Consider the following 16,156-nt stretch of genomic DNA (forward strand, 5'->3'; position numbering starts at 1 on the left):
CACCTCAGACACTAAGAGAACCACAGCACCCCAGACACTAAGAGAACTGTGGTTCACAGAGCTGGTCTGGGCTCCACTTTTGGTGGTGTTTGTATTAGATGAGGCAGCTAGGGCCCAGTAGTGCTAGGACACTTTCCCAAGGTCACATAGCAAATTAGGAGGCGGAAGGGAGACTGGAGGCCAGGTCTCTGGTCTCTTGGGGCTAAGCCATGGCTATTCCTGCCCATTGAGTCCCTGGGAAGCCCTGACTGGCTAGTCCTCAGGACAGTGACCATCTGGAGAAGTGAGCAGGGCTCCCAAAGCCATTTGCATCACTCCTCTGGGAACCAAGTAACAGCGGCAGCAGCTTTTGGGACTCCTGACTGGCCTCCCCTTTGAGTCAAAGGCCAGTACTGTTTTGGGTGGACAGTGGTGGCTGGCAGGACTGGTGATGTCACTGAGAAGTCACTAAAAGGCAGCCCTGCTTCCCTCTCCCCGGGGATGGATTCTGAGGGGCCTGCAGCCATGTCAGCCCCAGCAAAAAACAAAAACAAAGACACCCCAAAAACCCAAAATCAAAAAAACAGTCTCCTGCTCATCATATTCACTGCCTGCCACTCAGCCAGGATGGAGTGATACCACCAAGTCACAGGTGGGTCCTACCGAACAGAAATTTGCATACTGACCAGTAACCATGGCAGCCTGATGCTGGACTCCCAGCAGGGCCAGGCTTACCAGACAACAGACAGAGTCTTCATCCTGGACATGTCCTACGACACCTGGTCATAGGCACCTGGACAAGAAGGCCCTGATGTCGACCCCGGAGCATGTGCTTGTGTGCTTGTGTGTGTGTGAGCAGGTGTCAGCAGACATGTGTTTGTGTGTGCAGGTGTGCGTGCTCTTGTATATGGTGGGTATCCAGGTGTACAAGTTTTGAGTCTTGGGAAGTGGAGGGGCTGTCAAGGGAAGAAGGAGAAGCTTTAAAGGGCTACTGCGGCTGCAGGCTCTGTTTCCGTGGCCTCCGCAAAAGGTAACCTGGTCTAGAGGCTGTCTGGGCAGAGGGGGAAGGTCAGACACTTTGCTCAGGATGTGCTGGGAGTCAGCCTCCAGGGGACTGATGCTGCCCCTCTGGCCTCCACTCCCACGCCAGCAGTAGCTGGATGAGGAGCTCAACTGTGTTCAAACAACAGCAGGCCCTTGACTAAGCCCTTGGTGTGCATCACTTCACTTCATCCTCACAGCAACCCTAAAGGCATAAATGCCACTATCCCCATTTTACAGATGAGACAACAAAATCAGAGAGGTTAAATGAGGCCCCAGAACAGGAAGCTCAGCTGCTGGCAATTTTATTCAGGTCCATCTGAATCGAAGCCTGAACACTTAAGTTAGCATTTTTCACTCCTTTTTCAATAATTATCTGATAGAGCAGTGCATGAAGTGCTCTGGGCAAAGTGCTTGGAGAGTATAAATCCTTTACCAAAAGGTACCAGCAAGGATCCCAGTAACACTAGGCAGAAAGGCTGCATTTCCAGGCTCCTTTCTGGGCTCCCGGGGCCCTGCTGACCCTCCCAGAAGATCTGAGCTGCAAGCTGAAGCAGCCCAGCTGGCAGAGAAGCTTGGACAGTGGCCGAGTGTTGGAGGCTCTGCTGCTCAGATTCAGGATGGGCTGGGACTCCCTGTCCAGAACAGTCCCATAAGCTAGGGGGGCTCTGGGCCTAAGGGGGAAAAGGAATAGGCCCTGCATTGCCTCTCTCCCCAGTCCTCAGCCCCAGCTGGCTGCTCTGTCCTCCTGACCTACGGTCCTCCAATGGGGCTGGATCTGACTCTGCAATTCCTCCTGGAGCCTGGGCCCTGGAGAGTTCTGTTGGGCCACGTGCCCACAGGCTCTGTTCTTATCCCCATGGCCTTCCTCCCTGGCCTCCAGTGGGAGGGGCCTGAGGACAGCGCCGCCCCCAACACTCTATTAAGAGAGTTGACCACCTGGGATGACCAGCCCCGACCTCTCTGGCGCCTCTCCTCGTCAAATCTTGGCTTCCAGGTTCCTGTGCAGGGAATGTCTAGGCTTTTGTGCTGTGGTCTGAGAAGGATCGGAAGGCTCCTTTCTATACCCTGAGCCCCAAACCCCTTTTCTCTAAGGGCTACCTAAATGGTCCCCTGGGTCCCTCCCTTGGCCTCTTCATGCCCAGGCACCATCAATCTAGTTCTAATTCCTCATGGGACCCATCTGTCCTCCCTGGAGAGGAGGAGGTGGGTGGTGGGTCGAGCAGGGGCCTAGCGTGCTCTGGAGGACGGGGGACACGGTCCCGCCTTGCAGGCCAGTGGACCGCTGGGCCCCAAATGGAGTCCATGGCCAGCCTGTGGCCTTCTGCTCTGCTCCACCACCACCTCATGGCACTTGAAGGCACTGCTCCCAGCCCCCAGTAAAACACGCCACAGTTAGGGCCTCATCCTTCAGCTCCAGGGGTCACACTTTTCTCGGCAGACTGTGCAAACCAGAAAGCTCCAACTTCAGAGATGGAAGAAAGGAAGGGAGTGAAGTCCTGGATGGGGACTGAGACCAGAGAGGGCCTGGAGAGAGTCACCAGTTACCCCTTGATTCCTTCTTCCCTCTATGCCTTAGTATTTGCGGCAACCCTCGCCCCTACTCCAACATCTAGCTGCACAGATGACTCTGGTCTTCACGGAAACCACTGCCCTGGGACCTGTTTTCCCTCAATCCGCCTTCCCCACTCTCCCCCATCACCCTAAATCAAACCAAAACAAACTCTGGCCAGATGGAAAGGCAGGCTTTCTGAGAACTTGCTTCTCTCTCTCAAACACACGAGCACACATGTGCACACACTCATTGCCCGGCCTCACCAACAGCCTGACATCCTCAGACAGGCTCTCAGAGGCAGGTGAGGGCTCTGCAAATGCTTCTTCCCACCCTGGCCAGGCTGCCTGACCCCAGTGGTGAAGAGGCCTGAGCCTGGCTCTGAGCAGCTGCAGAGAGAATTCAGTGTTACTGCGACCAGGCAGTACAGCAACATGAGGCAGGGGGTGTATCAGTCTCCTCTGTGTGAAACCCAGCAGGACCCTGCAGGTGCTTCCCCAGGAAAGACCCCCCAGTGACCCCTGCCTCTTGTTTGTAGAAAAGCTTTAGCCTCCTAGGCCTTTCTCCTCGAGTTCCAAAGAGCAAATTTAATCAGAGAAGTGAGAAAATGCAGAAACAAAGGAAAACAAACAAGACAAAATAATAAGAGTTTAGCCATAAGACAAAGTCAAGGACCTTTGGTATATCCTTGAGTTGTTTTGCAGATACTAAAACCCCACCAGGTGTTAGAAGTTAACTACATGATGACCACCCCCAGCCCTAGGCTGATTGGAACCAGAAGGTTGATGATTGAGATTCCTGAAACACCCTGTTACCTCACCATCAACCAATCAGAGGACTGAGCATGAGCTGATCGTGCACCTCATGACCCCACCCTCCCACAGTCTTTAAAAACCCTTCCCATGAGCCCCTTGTATTCTTTGCTTGACACCTTATGAGTAGCGCTGTTTTCTTTCACCTCCACCCGGTTTAGTAGGTTAGCTCTGCTGTGTGTTTGGCGTAGGGGACCCAAGTTTGGTTCAGTAACACGCACAGGCTTCTGATGAGGACTGAGAGGAGCCTAGGACAGCCCCCCGCGTTTCCCGGCCCACCCCAATCTCTCTAAGCAAGGCCCCATCCTTCCCACGGGGTGGGGGGTAGGGTGGGGGGAAGAACTGTCAGTTACCAGGGAAGGAAAGAAATAGAAGAAAGAGACATACTGGAGAAGTTGACCATTGCGAACTGCTGACACCTGTCCCCGGTGTATCCCACAGGACACCTACCAAAAGAAAGAAAACCAGAAAGAGAGAGCCAGGATAGCAAGACATAGGCATTGCAACACCCCGGCACAGGCTCCTGCCAATGCCAGCTGGGTTCCTTGCCACTGTTACCATTTGTACCGGCCTTGCCACTCTGCCCCTTACCTGCAGCCCTGAACTTTAAACCCAAGGATTAGGCCAAAAATGAAAAAGCAAAACAAAAGAACTAACAAACCAAAATACAAAAAAGAAACAAAACAGCCAAAGATCAAAACAACCAACACCCCTGGCCCTATGTCCTACAACGGGGTGAGGAGTGGGGGGGGACTGCACCCGGAAGCTTTCTAAAGAGCAGGGACTCGTGTTTGTATCTTCAAACATACTTTGCTTAGGATCTGGCATGTACAATCGCAAAGGCAGTTTCTCCAAACATCTCTGTCCGAAGAATCCGTTTGGACATCTGGAGAAGGAAAAGGGGAAAAATCACAGAACAAACTGGCATCATCCGCGAGGCTTAGGTTAGAAATCAAAGTGCACAGTGATGAATGAGAAAACCAAGTCGAGCGCTGGGGCACACTCGTTGCTGAAGGGGCTGGAGTCGGGGCTGGGTGGAGGGCTCGGAAATCTCCTTCACAATCTCTCTAATAGATGTGGCTCCAGGTGGTGGGGAAGCGGGGGAGGGGGAGGGAAGAAGATGATTTGGGGAAGCGGGGTGGGGAAATTGGGAACTTACTGCCTAAAGGTCCTCATGGTTATTGAGACTTCCCTTCTGACCTGCCTGGGGCCCCGTGAAGCCAGGATTGTAGACCCTTCGTGCCAGGCAGTCAGTAGGCTGGGGGGCTGGGAGTCTTCTGGAATACCAAGTTCTGGGGAGACATTCCTTCCAAGCCCTACCAAAGGGTTCTGTCCAGGGCCCTGGGCAGGTTTTCTCATCCATGAAACAGACCCCAGAAAGCTCAAAGGAGAACTTGGGAATGCTGTTCCCAGACTGTGTGCCTCCAACAGAAGGGGCCTTGGAGATGTCTCATCTGTTCTTTCAAAGAGGGCTCTGTGGCCAAGTAAGTTCAGGAAATCCATTCCCAGGCTTCCTTGTAGAGGTGCAGTGCACGCTAGCACATGAAAGGCTATGAAAAGTTTTGTAGGAGGAAAGAGCTGAACTTTCCAGTAGGTTCCAAATGTGTTTGACCTTGGAAGTTGTTTTTTGAGGAATCCTTGTGAACATACGGTTTGGGGAAGGCTGCCCTAGAGCAATATACACGGGAAAAGCTTATGGGGAACAGGTGAGGGTGGAGAGAAGCCTGAATTACCAGCATCCCAAAGCTGGTGGGCTGAGGGCAGGCGTGGGGCCTCTGGCCTCAGGCGGCTAGAATCACGGTGGCGGGGTGGGGGCGGGGCTGCAGCCTGTTCCGCATCAGGGGGCCAACTGGCTGCCTGGGACACCTGCCCTTTCCCCACGACCTGCTCCTCCATCACTGCCTGGCTCTAGCGGGAGTTCATTCTCCCACGTTGCCTCCTGCAGAGAACCACCCACTCCCATCTCCCTGACCTTGTCCTTAACTTCCAAGGTCCACTTCCTTCTGCTCCCTGGCTGCCACTCTCCCCTCCAGTCCCTGTCTTGTAGATTTCTGGGAGACGTGCCCAGCCCTTGTACTCTCTTCTGAATCCCAGCAAGGCCAGATACTTAAGCTTACAGATAGGGCCAGACTGACCCTCCCGCACCGCCCCCTACTCGAAGATGGGTCTATGCTCTTCTGCCTCTTCTAAATTAGGAAATTAGGTAAGCCCATCACCAGCGTCCCCTCAATAACAGGTCAGTGACGTTAATCAGTAAACTTCCCCAAGAGGTGAATGTACTCTACCTCTTAGCATTCTAGCGTATACCAACCATCAGCAGCCCCTTGAACTTATAGGGGGTGATGGCGATTGACTGTGATAGACCCTCACAAAAACCCTGTGGCCTCCAATCTAGCCTGGAGGATCGGGAGTGGTTGATGAGCAGATAGCTGGAGTCTCTCTGGGCCTTACTGTATCTCCCTCAGGGGAGGCAGGAGGCTGGTCCTTGTAGCCGGGGCAGTGTGTGTGCAGGTGTGCCTGGCTAATGAATGGTAGTGGAGGGGGGGAAGTGTGTCTGGAGGAGGGGGAGAGCCTGCACGTGAAGCTGATGCACGCTCATCCTGTTGAACAGGGTGGCTCGGAGGAGGAGGCTACAACTTTGTCAATACGCCCTTTTCTGACCCCTCGCCCTCGTCCCCAGTCACCCCAGCCCAGGAAAATGGAGGCAGTGGCTAAGGCTTTCCGACCAGCTCCACTCAGGCTCAGCCCTTCTTCCTCAGCTCTCGGAAACTGATTCCACTTGGGATGGGACTAGAGGCGCAGGAGTGACTTTTCAAGCAGCAGCATCGTTGGGGGTGGACGATAAAGACCCAGGACGTTGCCAAAATGACTCTTGCAATCAGGAATAAGAAAGAGATAGGCTTGACTGTGTCCAGTGTCTGAGATTAGCCCGGCTCCTGGAGACAGGAAAAACCTGTGTGTGTGTAAGAGAAAATGGGGGAGTGCAGGGGCAGGAGGGGACAGAGGGGAATTTATTCCCACTGCTGAGAGTCAGGATGCTTTCCTGTGGCTCTTGGAGACGGAGGGTAATTGAGCACATCCCTGCGTTCCCGGCCCCACACCCAGCCTGGACTACCCCGACTCTATCCTCGTATTATTCGTGGCCACAGAGTTGCACAGCTCCAGGTGGTGCTGTGGACACCGTGTACAACACGAACAAGCCCCCTGGAGTTGTGCGATATAGTCCTAACCTTCCTGCCCTGGGAAAGTGCCCACTAGCTGAACAAAGGAGAAGGTGGGGGGGGGGATGGGCACTGCACGGGGCTGGGATGACTAACACCTGAGCTGTTCCTCAGGCACTGGCTCCTTTTGCGGGGCTTTTGGACACTCCTGTTCTCTCGTTAGCCCTGCTTGTTGAGGATGAGCCACGTCCAGGAGGCTGGAGCTTCCCTAGAGAAGGCTCTGGGGGTGGGCCTACAGCCTCTCTACCCTGCTGCCAGGACCTGGTAACAGGGTACAGGCTACATTAGCCTATCAACCAGGAGCAGGGCCTGAACTTGGCGTGGATGGCTGGCTGGTAGTGAGTTCCCACTCAAACAGGGATTGACCCCCTGAGTTTCAGGGACACGGGACAGATTAGGAGGAGCGGCAGGTAACAGGCTTCCCAGCCCTTCCCCCCAAGCTGTTATCCTTGACTACGGGAAGGTCTGTGCTCAGGGCTGGAGAAGAGCAGGGGTGAGAGAGGGGCAGAGAGGAGAGCCCACGGGCTGCATCTGGGGTGACAGAGAGGCTGGGACTCTGCCTCCCCGTTTTCCCACCCCACCTCCCGGGCCTCAGTGTCTCCTTTTGGTAGCCTGGGGATAATGCCATGTGTGCTGCCCTCACCCAGGGGAGAGGGAGGATGAAGGATGAGGGTGTGCCCCGGGCACTGGAGGGAGTGAAGGGTCTCTGGCCTCATGAGGGGTGTGGGTGGAGAGGATGAGCAGGCAGATGGGCATGGGATGGGGGAAATCACCTGGACATGGGAGCAGAGGGGATGGGGGGGGTGAGCTGATGGGAAAGGGAGGCATGCCACTGGTATGTGCACAGGGCTGGAAAGAGAGTCTTGTTCTGTCATCATCCCCTGAACCAGTCCCCAAGAGTCACGCACCAACCGTGCTCTATAAAAACACGGAGAGAAGAGGAGAAAGCAGCAAGAGGAAGTGCAGAGGCCCCTGTCTGGCCCAGACAGGAGACGGTCACCTTGATTTGGACCCCCGTTTTCAAATCCCCCTAAGCTTTCCTTTTTTAAAACAAAATTCAGCATCAGTGACACTGTTTCTTTTGGCTCTGAATTCTAGAAAAACAGGAGGGACGGAGTGTGCCTGCTTTCCAACACTCCCCGCAGGGCTCTCAACCAATACACAACAACAAGTGTCAGAAAACCAGGAAGGAAAACTGAGTTTTGTAGAAACTGGAATGAAACTGACCAGTCTAGTTTCATTATCCAAGCTAAGCGGAAATGCAAAAAAATCAAAATAAAAGTAAACAAACAGCACAAATGGTACGACGTGAGTTCCGTTTCCTAAGTTCTTTCCTTTTTATTCCATGCATTCCATTCAGGGTGTCATCAGGAACCCCAAGAGGCCTACCCTCCTTCCCTCCCAGCTCACCCACCCCCAGAATGGCCTCTGGGTTCTGCCCTGCCCCCCTCCCCCCTGCCCTTCTCCAGCACAGCTCTGAGGACCTGCCCTCCTGATTGCAATCCCCGCCAGGGATGCCCCTCTCCCCTGAGGGCTCAGGGCATCAGGGAAGTTGGCTCCAGGAGCCCTGGCTGGGGCTGACCCAGGACAGGCTGAGATGGGGAGGTGGTGGTTCTGGGTACCAAGCTCAGGTTCTAAGCAGTGAACCCCAGTTGCCCTGGTGGGGCGGGGAAACAGGACAGCATCTTCACAGTGGCTCAGGCTCCTGCCCTCTGCTCCTCTCAGGTTTAGCTGGGCAGCACCCAGAAAGTCCTAGGGGTACAGCCTTGCTGGCAGGGGCCCCTGGGAATCCTATAGCTCACTGCTCTTTCCCACACTAGACTCTGGCACTGGAGTCCTGGGTCCCATGGCCCTCCTCAGCCCCGACACCTGTCCCGGGTGGCTGAAACCTTTTCTGTCTGGAGCCAGTGACAATGCTGGATCCCTTCAAGGTTCTGGGATCCAAGGGGCTAGGGAAGAAGAGAGGCCTGGGGTGTATGTGTTTGTTGTGGGGGACAAGAAGAAGGGGTCCAGGGCTAGGCCATCTCTGTGAGGTATTCCAGAACGCTTATGCATTTCTATAGATCTATTCCAAAGTGCTCAGAGCATTTTCAAGGCTAGAATGTTCCCCAGGGTCTGTGGCACTAATGTGGCAGCTTCCTAGAGGCAGAAAGAGAGAGGAAGGATGAGGGGCTGAGTCTGGACTGAGAACTTCCCTGGGGGACCTGCTGTTGCTTTTGGGACTGTCCCTTGAGATTCAGGATGGGGGAGGCCGGAAGGCGGATGGCAGCAGGTGACAGGTGGAGCCGAGGTGGATGCTGGCAAAGGAGGCCAGCTGGAGCAAGAGGCACAGGTGTGCCTGGCAGTCCAGGCTCAGCTCACCCAGCACTGAGGGGAGGGCGTGAAGGAGGTGTGGCCCCTCATTATCACGCTGTGAGGTGGAGGGGTCTTTGGCCAAGGCTGTAGTCAGGAGGGAGATGCAGGTCTGGAGCTGGAGGCCAAAGGCAGGAAAGCCGAGAGGAGCGCTGAATCTGACCTTATCTGTGGAGAGGGCAAACGCCTCTCTCCGGGAATCTTCATCAGTACTCTGCTGGCCCCTGCCCAGATGCCACGGCAATGGGGCAGCTTTGGCACATCGCCAGCGCCCTAGGCTTGGGCTGCTTTGAAACCCAAAGTTGTGAACTAGGCCTCCCTCCCTCTACTCAGGATCCGGCCAGAACCTGTGCTGCCCTCACCAAGCTCCCCTACCTGTTCCTTGCTCACCTACCAGAGAATCTGTCAAGGGGGCAGTGGGGGCCCGGCTCCCAGAAGATGTGGCTGGGCCTGAGCAAGCCCTCCCTGATCACTGTGCTCCCACCTACCCTGTTTGCTAAGGGTGGGGAGCAGGGGGTCCTCAGCTCCTGGGAGTTCCTTCGGGGCAGCTCTTGGGGGGAGGCAGAGTCCCAACATGAGCTTTTCCTCAACCCTGACCTCCCCCACTCAGCCACACCCAGAGTGATGTCCTTGCTGGTAGCCCTTCACTCCCCAGAGAGGGGCTAGGGACTGAAGTGGCACAGGCAGCAGCCAGAGCATATCTGGGCACTGGGGTCCTGCTGGGCAGGGAGAAGAGCCAGGTCCTGAGGCGAGCACTGGGGGCAGAGCCCTCTTCTTCCCTCAAGGCTATAAGAGCAGAGCTCAGCTAGCAAGGGCTCTGGGATGTGTGCCCTACCTGACCCTGCCAGGCTCCTCACTGCTGGGGAAGATGCACCCTGGGCAATGTTCATCAGAACAAAGTTTGGAAAGTTGCTGAGAGATAGGGAGGGGAAGAGAGAGAGAGAGAGAGAATCCAGTGCCCCGGGCATAGACTGGTCTAGCCATCTCCCAAGAAGGTGTTGGTGAAAGGGTGGACATTGGAAGATGGGGTGGGTAGGGGCCTGGGAAACTGGGACTGCAGAAGCCCTGAGCCCTTTAGAGCTTACATCTCCCTGTATTCCAGGAAAGGGCTAGGAAGTGGGGCAAACCTCCCTGTCTACACCCCTTGGAGACCCCTTACTAGTATCTTGAAGCTCACTTTTCCTAGAGCCCTCCACTTCTGCCCCAGCCTCTCTCCCCCTGCTCCTGCCCCCATGCCTGCCCCCACTGGTGACTTACTTGCAGGAGAGCTGGTTGATGCCCTCGATGTAGTAGCAGACGCCTCCGTTGACACAATAGGACTTGGCTGTCTCGTTGCACTTGCGGGCGTGCCCCGACCAGGATGATAGGGTAGTGCTCACTGGAGGTACGAGAGACACGTGCCGGTGACCCACTGAGACCACCTCTGGGCCCCAGGAATCACCTCCTTCATGGCCCATCTCAAAGCTGGACCATCAGAGACTGTAGGAATGGCTGGGGTGGGGGGAAGGTCTGGTGGTCCCTCCCAGGTCACCAACAAGGCCAAGGGGAGGCCACCGTGAGCTTGGACCATCTGCCCAGCACCACCTTGCACCCTCGCTCCAGGCAAACCTTCAAAGGCTGGGAAGATTTTCTTCTTTTGGAGGGGATGAGAGGCTAGCAGAAACTGCTCCATCTTCTGGCATAAGAGCCCACCTCTGCTGCCTGCCTGCCTGCCTTTCTGGGGGCTCCGCTGCAGGTGGATGAGGCACCATGTCTTACGTGGGGGGCAAGTCACAGGGGTTCAGGGAGGAGACATTTATATCTGTCTGCACTGCTGGGGCTCTCATGGACCAGGGCGTGATTACAGGGAGCTGGGCTTTGAGGGGAATGGCACCTTTTGGGCACTGTAATTTTCTGCGATCTGGGGACTTGCGGCGAGAACCCTAGCTTCCGTCTCTCCCCTCTTTGTCCCAGAGTTGGGCCAAGGTGCCCGGAAATGCTACAAAGGCCGCTATGCGCGTCTCCATAAGCATCCCGGGCCGCCTTCACGTCCTCCCTCACCAGGCAGCCTCCACCTCCCCCACCCGGTCAGCTGTGGCCTCTGGAGGGAGCCTCCAGGCCTTGGACAGCCCAGGCCGTAAATCCGGGGCTTCACGTTGCTGGGGAGAGGGCTGGGGGACAGCTGGGATGTGGAAACTAGGTGACAGCAAGACTGGGCTTCAAGGCTGCTAACCCAGACTGCACACCTGCTGGATCAGATTCATTTGATCAGTGAAAATCACAAAAGCACTGCTCCCCAAAGGGATGGCAGCCAGGAGCCTGGTTTCAAGTGAAAATTCTTGCCCCAAATTTCAGTCTTTATCTATTAGCTAACCTCTTAGGCTGTGTATCCATATTGGGCAGCTAGAAACCGGTTCCTGCTCCCCCCTCAGCTTCTGTGGCTCTGAGGGCCTCTCATGCCCACCCAGCGGTGGCCTCCTGACTGAGGTGGCCCGTCCTACCTTGGCCGGTCCTGTCTACTCAGGGGTACTGAGTCTCCACCATCCCCCGAAGTAAGTGGGGGGATGAGAGGAGGAGGAGGAGGGCCGGCACTTGGCGCCCTGAGTGTTTAGACGTGTGGGGAGACGGATGGAGCACGGGACTGGGAGTGTATACACAGCTCTGCCTCTGTATATGTCTGAGGAGCTCGCTGATAAAACCCAGCGGGTAGGGCCAGCTCCCACCTTCCCTCCACATCATGCCTGCTGCTGGTCTGGCATCCTCGAGCCCCACCCCTGCTGACGTCTCCCACCTCTGCTCAACCCCACACAAGGCTGGGACCCACATGCTTCTGGGTCAGTGAGACCCAGGGAACTAAGAAAGGGACAGAGAAGACAAACAGCTGAGGTGACCACGCCTGTGAGTTATAAAATCTCATTGCCGGGACGACCCTAGAGGTTGTCCTGCCCTTCGGTTACATCGCCAAGGAGGAGTGAGGAAAGAGAGCAGGGAAGGGCCTTCCAGAGTCCAGTGTGTGTTGTAACAAGGCCTCAGGGCTCCTAACATCTGGCTGAGCATTCTCACCAGGCACCTGGTCCCTCGTAGAAGAACACGTCAGCACCAAGGCTTGACGGGAAGACGAATGCAAACACGACGTGGACCACGGGCCCGAGTCCTCTCATGGGCCTTGGCCAAGCCAGAGAAATCTCAGGGCAGCTTGATGCCCTCTGCAGCCAGGGGTGGAGGAAGCTGCCCAACGATGGGCTGCATGAGCAGCGGGCAGGAGCGAGGATGGCGGCAGGACCACAGCTGCACGCTTGGGCCTGTCTACACGTACATCTGTGCTCACTGAGGCCTTGGGAGGCAGAGGATGACTCCTGAGGGAAGACAGGGCCCCATCTTGGGATCCATGGCCTAGGGCTGCCAGAACCATGTCATCACGGGGACTAGGCTGGGGCCCCAGAAAGGTAAAAAGGGAGGGCAATGGGGGAGCCGGTTGTAGAAGGTGTGGAGGGAAGTGACCATAGGCCTTTCCACCTCACAAAGAAGTACCTTGAGGCCACCCCTGTGACGGCAGCGCCCTCCCAGCTCACGGCAGCCAACTCTGCTGGTGGTGAAGGCTCACGCCAGAAGCTTTCCACACTGAAGAGGTGCATTCGTGCTATTGCAGCACACGTGGGCTCCTAAGGCAATGTGTCACGCTGCCTCGTCAGCCTATTTGTATTTCTTCACTGTGTTCTCCCGTGTTTGGGGACGTGGAGATGACAGATGACCTCCGAGTGGGAGAATTTGGCCGCTCCCTGGATACCACCGCGGGGATGGCGCCGATCCACCCCAAACTCAGCTCCCACTCATCTGCCCCAGCCACTTGTTCCTCTAGCCTTGCTCATCTCAATGACTGGACAGCACAAACCAAAGGCCTAGAGGGCACCTTTGATTTCTGGTCCTTCTCTGTCCCCCTAGCCGTCCATCACCGAGGGCTGCCTTCCCACCTCCTCCTGAGGCTCTGTCCATGTCTCAATACCGCCTCTGGGGTCTCTTTCCTGGATGGCCACAATCGCCTCCTCACTGGTCTTTCTTCCCTCACTCTTGCCTTCATCTCTAACCTTTTCGCTTCGCAGCTGCCACCAAAGGGGTCTTTAAAATATGTAAATTGATCAGTCGCTTCCATTATCAAAACCCTCCAATGGCTTCCATCCATACTCATAATAAAGTCCCCCTCCCCCTCCCCAAGTCTAATCTGGGCCTAACCACCTCTCCCACTTCATGTCCTGTCCCTGTCTTGCAGCATATTCAGACTCCACTGGCTTAGTCCAGCTCCTCTAAGAGGCCACGAGCCTTCTTATCCAGGACTTTCAAAATATCAGTGTCTCAGAGAGGCTGCTCAGGCTCCTCCTTCATTCCTTCCCTTAGCTTTGTAACTTCCCCTTGTAGTGCTTATTCTAACAATTAAAGGACTAGTTATGCAATTACTAGCTGTCCAAAGCTTAGCTCCTCCACTAGAATGTAAGCTCCATTTGGGCAGAGGCCATGTCTGTCTGCTTCACTGGTGAACGAACCCCAGTGTCGAGCACAGCGCTTGACATGTCATAGGTGCTTAACGAATATTTACAAATATTTCTAATGAGCAAATGGACATCTGATTCTTGAGAGAAAGGTACCTTCTTCTACCATCCCAGGGTCTAGTCTGGTCTCCCTGGCCGATGATGATATCTTTTCTGTAGGTTAAAGCATTGTCTCTTACTAAAGGCAAATACTCCTGGAAGGTCATTAGGGAAATGAAAATCAAAACCACCGTGAGATAGCACTTCACACGCCCTCAGGTGGCTGTATTTAAAAAAAAAAAAAAAGATGGATAATAACAAGGGGTGGTGAAGATGTGGAGAAATGGGAACCCCCCCATACTTTGCTGGTGAGAATGTAAAATGGCGCAGCCATTTTGAAACACAGCTGGTCATTCTTCAAAAACTTAAACATAGTTACTATATGACCCAGCAATTCAACTCCTAGGTGTATACCCAAGAGAACTGAAAACGTATGTCCACACAAAAACTTGGACACAAATGTTACAGCAGCATTTTTCATAATAGTCCAAATGTGGAAACAACTAGAATGATGCAACAACCTCAGCTGATGAATATATAAACAATGTGGTAGACCCAGGCAATGGAATTATTATCCAGCCACGAAAAGGAAAGAAGTACTGACCCTACTACAACATGGAGGAACCTTGAAAACATTATTTTAAGTTGAAGAAACCAGTCTCGAAAGGCCACATATTCTGTGGTTCTATTTATATGAAATGTCCAGGATAGGTAAATCCACAGCGGCAGAAAGGAGATTCTGGTTGCCAAGGGCTGGGGGGATTTAAAGAAAACACCTGGGAAGGATAAACCCAGGAAGCCTCTATCAGCCATTAGTGTCTTGGCGTGAGTGAGTTTATTGGATCTCTGAAGAGAAAATGGGCCGGGAAGGAGCCGATGCTGCAGAGATGTTCTGCCTGCTGCCAGCTACTGCAACTGCTCTTCTCCCTTGCTCTTGGAGAAAATCTCTGCTCATCTTTCAAGGCCCAGATCAAGTATCTCTTCATCCTGTAAGGCTCCCCTCCCGCCTGCCTGGGATGCCCCCTCTCCCGTTGTTAAGTTGCCTGTCTTTCCTCTTCAGTGTGTTAGAACAGGCAGACGCTTTGAGTTCGGGTTTTAGCTTCCTGCCATTTGAGGGGACTTTGGGAGCCAAGACTGTGACCCCTCAGCGCTCAGACCAGCGTCTTGCTGAGTTAGGCCTCGCTGAAGGCTTGAGTTGACAGGACACATGGGTGCACCTGTGATTAAACAGCTAGCCTTTCTAAGCCCCCAGGTAAGGGGCAGACCCAGAAGCCTCTCCAGGGCTTCCACGATCCTGTGACACCCCAGGTCACACCTGCCTGCCCTCTGGGGCAAAGCCAGGCCCGGCCCGATATCCCAGGACTTGGTACAGCCACCCCGGGACAGTCCACCCAGAAGGCCACACCCGCAAAGAAAGTTCAGCAACAGGATGAGAGCTGAAGAATGATCTGATAGAACTGGAGAGAGATACACAAGACCACAGAGGGCCGAGGAGTGGCCCAGGAGTGGGGCCTGCACTGGGCGTGCCGCTGGGGTGGGCTGGACTGGTCAGGAGGATAGCTGCCTGGGAGAGATGGCGCAGGAGGAAGAATAAAAATGGGAAGGAGAGGCCGACTACAGTTAGGGTTGGAAAGGTCATTTGGGTCGGATTTGTGAGAGCTGGGCTGTGGGACCGAGTCCTTGTTCTTTGGCTCCATGGATCGGGGAGTGACAGGGCGAAAGCATCTTGAGGCTGCTGCTCTGGTCCAGGTTCAGCAGGGATGAAACCTGGGCCAGGATTGCCCCTAAGGTGGGGCTGGAATGAAAAGGACAGACGTGAGTGAAAGATCCAGAAAGAAGACGGACCAGGACTCGCAGACTCAGACCTGGTAGATCCAGTGGTAAGGGAGATCGAGGAGCTGAGAGGCTGGGAGGACAAGGGAGGTCCCTTACAACACGGCAGACCGGGTCTGAGCCAGGCTCTCCTCTGAGGGTCACAGGGCAGGGTTCTCGTTAGACTGTGCTGGGTGTAGGGGGTACTGGAGGGCTGTCTGGTGGAAACACGGGATGAAGGGAGATGCAGGACTGGAAGTGAACCCAACAACCAGGTAGCCAAGTGGTACGCGGAGGCTGGGTGTCAGGAGGAGGAACGAGAGCTGTGGGGTTCTGAGGACTCAGGCTAGAGTGGAGGGGGTGCGACCTGAGGACAGGCAGCCTTGGTGACTTTCCAGTCAAGGGCAATAACCAGAGGACAGCCCAGCAGGGAGGCCGCCTCCATGCCGAAGCCGGAGCTGCCTCTGTGGAGGGGGGAAGCGAAGGGTGCCGTGGGCTCCTGACCTTGCACGTTTCCCAGGGAGGGGATGACCTGTGGGAGAGGGTCCTGCCATCCCTGAACTGAGGCTGCCCCCAGGGGCCCGGGGCACCCAAGCCTCCCACCCGTGGCCCCGTGGAGCAGGCTGCCCACACGCAGGCGCCCAGCAAAGCAGCGGGCAGGCAGCTTGCGCGCACCCTGGGTCTGCCTCTCCCCGGAGCCCCGCTTCAGGCAGCCCAGCCTCCCATAATTGCCTTCTAAAAATATCCTTCCCCCCACCCCCACCTCTTGATTTCAAAATATTTAGTTTTCAGGGTATTTAAAACGAGAGCTGGCGGCTCTTCCAG

General features: G+C 55.1%; 1 protein-coding gene across 3 annotated transcripts in view; it reads right to left on the reverse strand.

Annotated features, from left to right (window-relative positions):
• NRG2 (neuregulin 2) overlaps positions 1–16,156 on the reverse strand; it is a 177,639-nt gene that overhangs the window by 14,546 nt on the left and 146,937 nt on the right. For 2 of the 3 annotated variants that reach the window (XM_060143730.1, XM_060143731.1), the window contains exons 4-5: positions 10,215–10,335; positions 4,194–4,270 (exon numbers count right to left, since the gene is read on the reverse strand). In XM_060143730.1, the coding sequence (XP_059999713.1) occupies positions 4,194–4,270; positions 10,215–10,335 (198 nt within the window). Of the gene's footprint in view, positions 1–3,771; positions 3,831–4,193; positions 4,271–10,214; positions 10,336–16,156 lie in introns of all 3 variants that reach the window. The other variant, XM_060143732.1, reaches the window with a different exon arrangement.

The sequence above is a fragment of the Lagenorhynchus albirostris genome, chromosome 3, assembly GCF_949774975.1.
Source record: "Lagenorhynchus albirostris chromosome 3, mLagAlb1.1, whole genome shotgun sequence".
In the NCBI taxonomy this organism is placed as follows: domain Eukaryota; kingdom Metazoa; phylum Chordata; class Mammalia; order Artiodactyla; family Delphinidae; genus Lagenorhynchus; species Lagenorhynchus albirostris.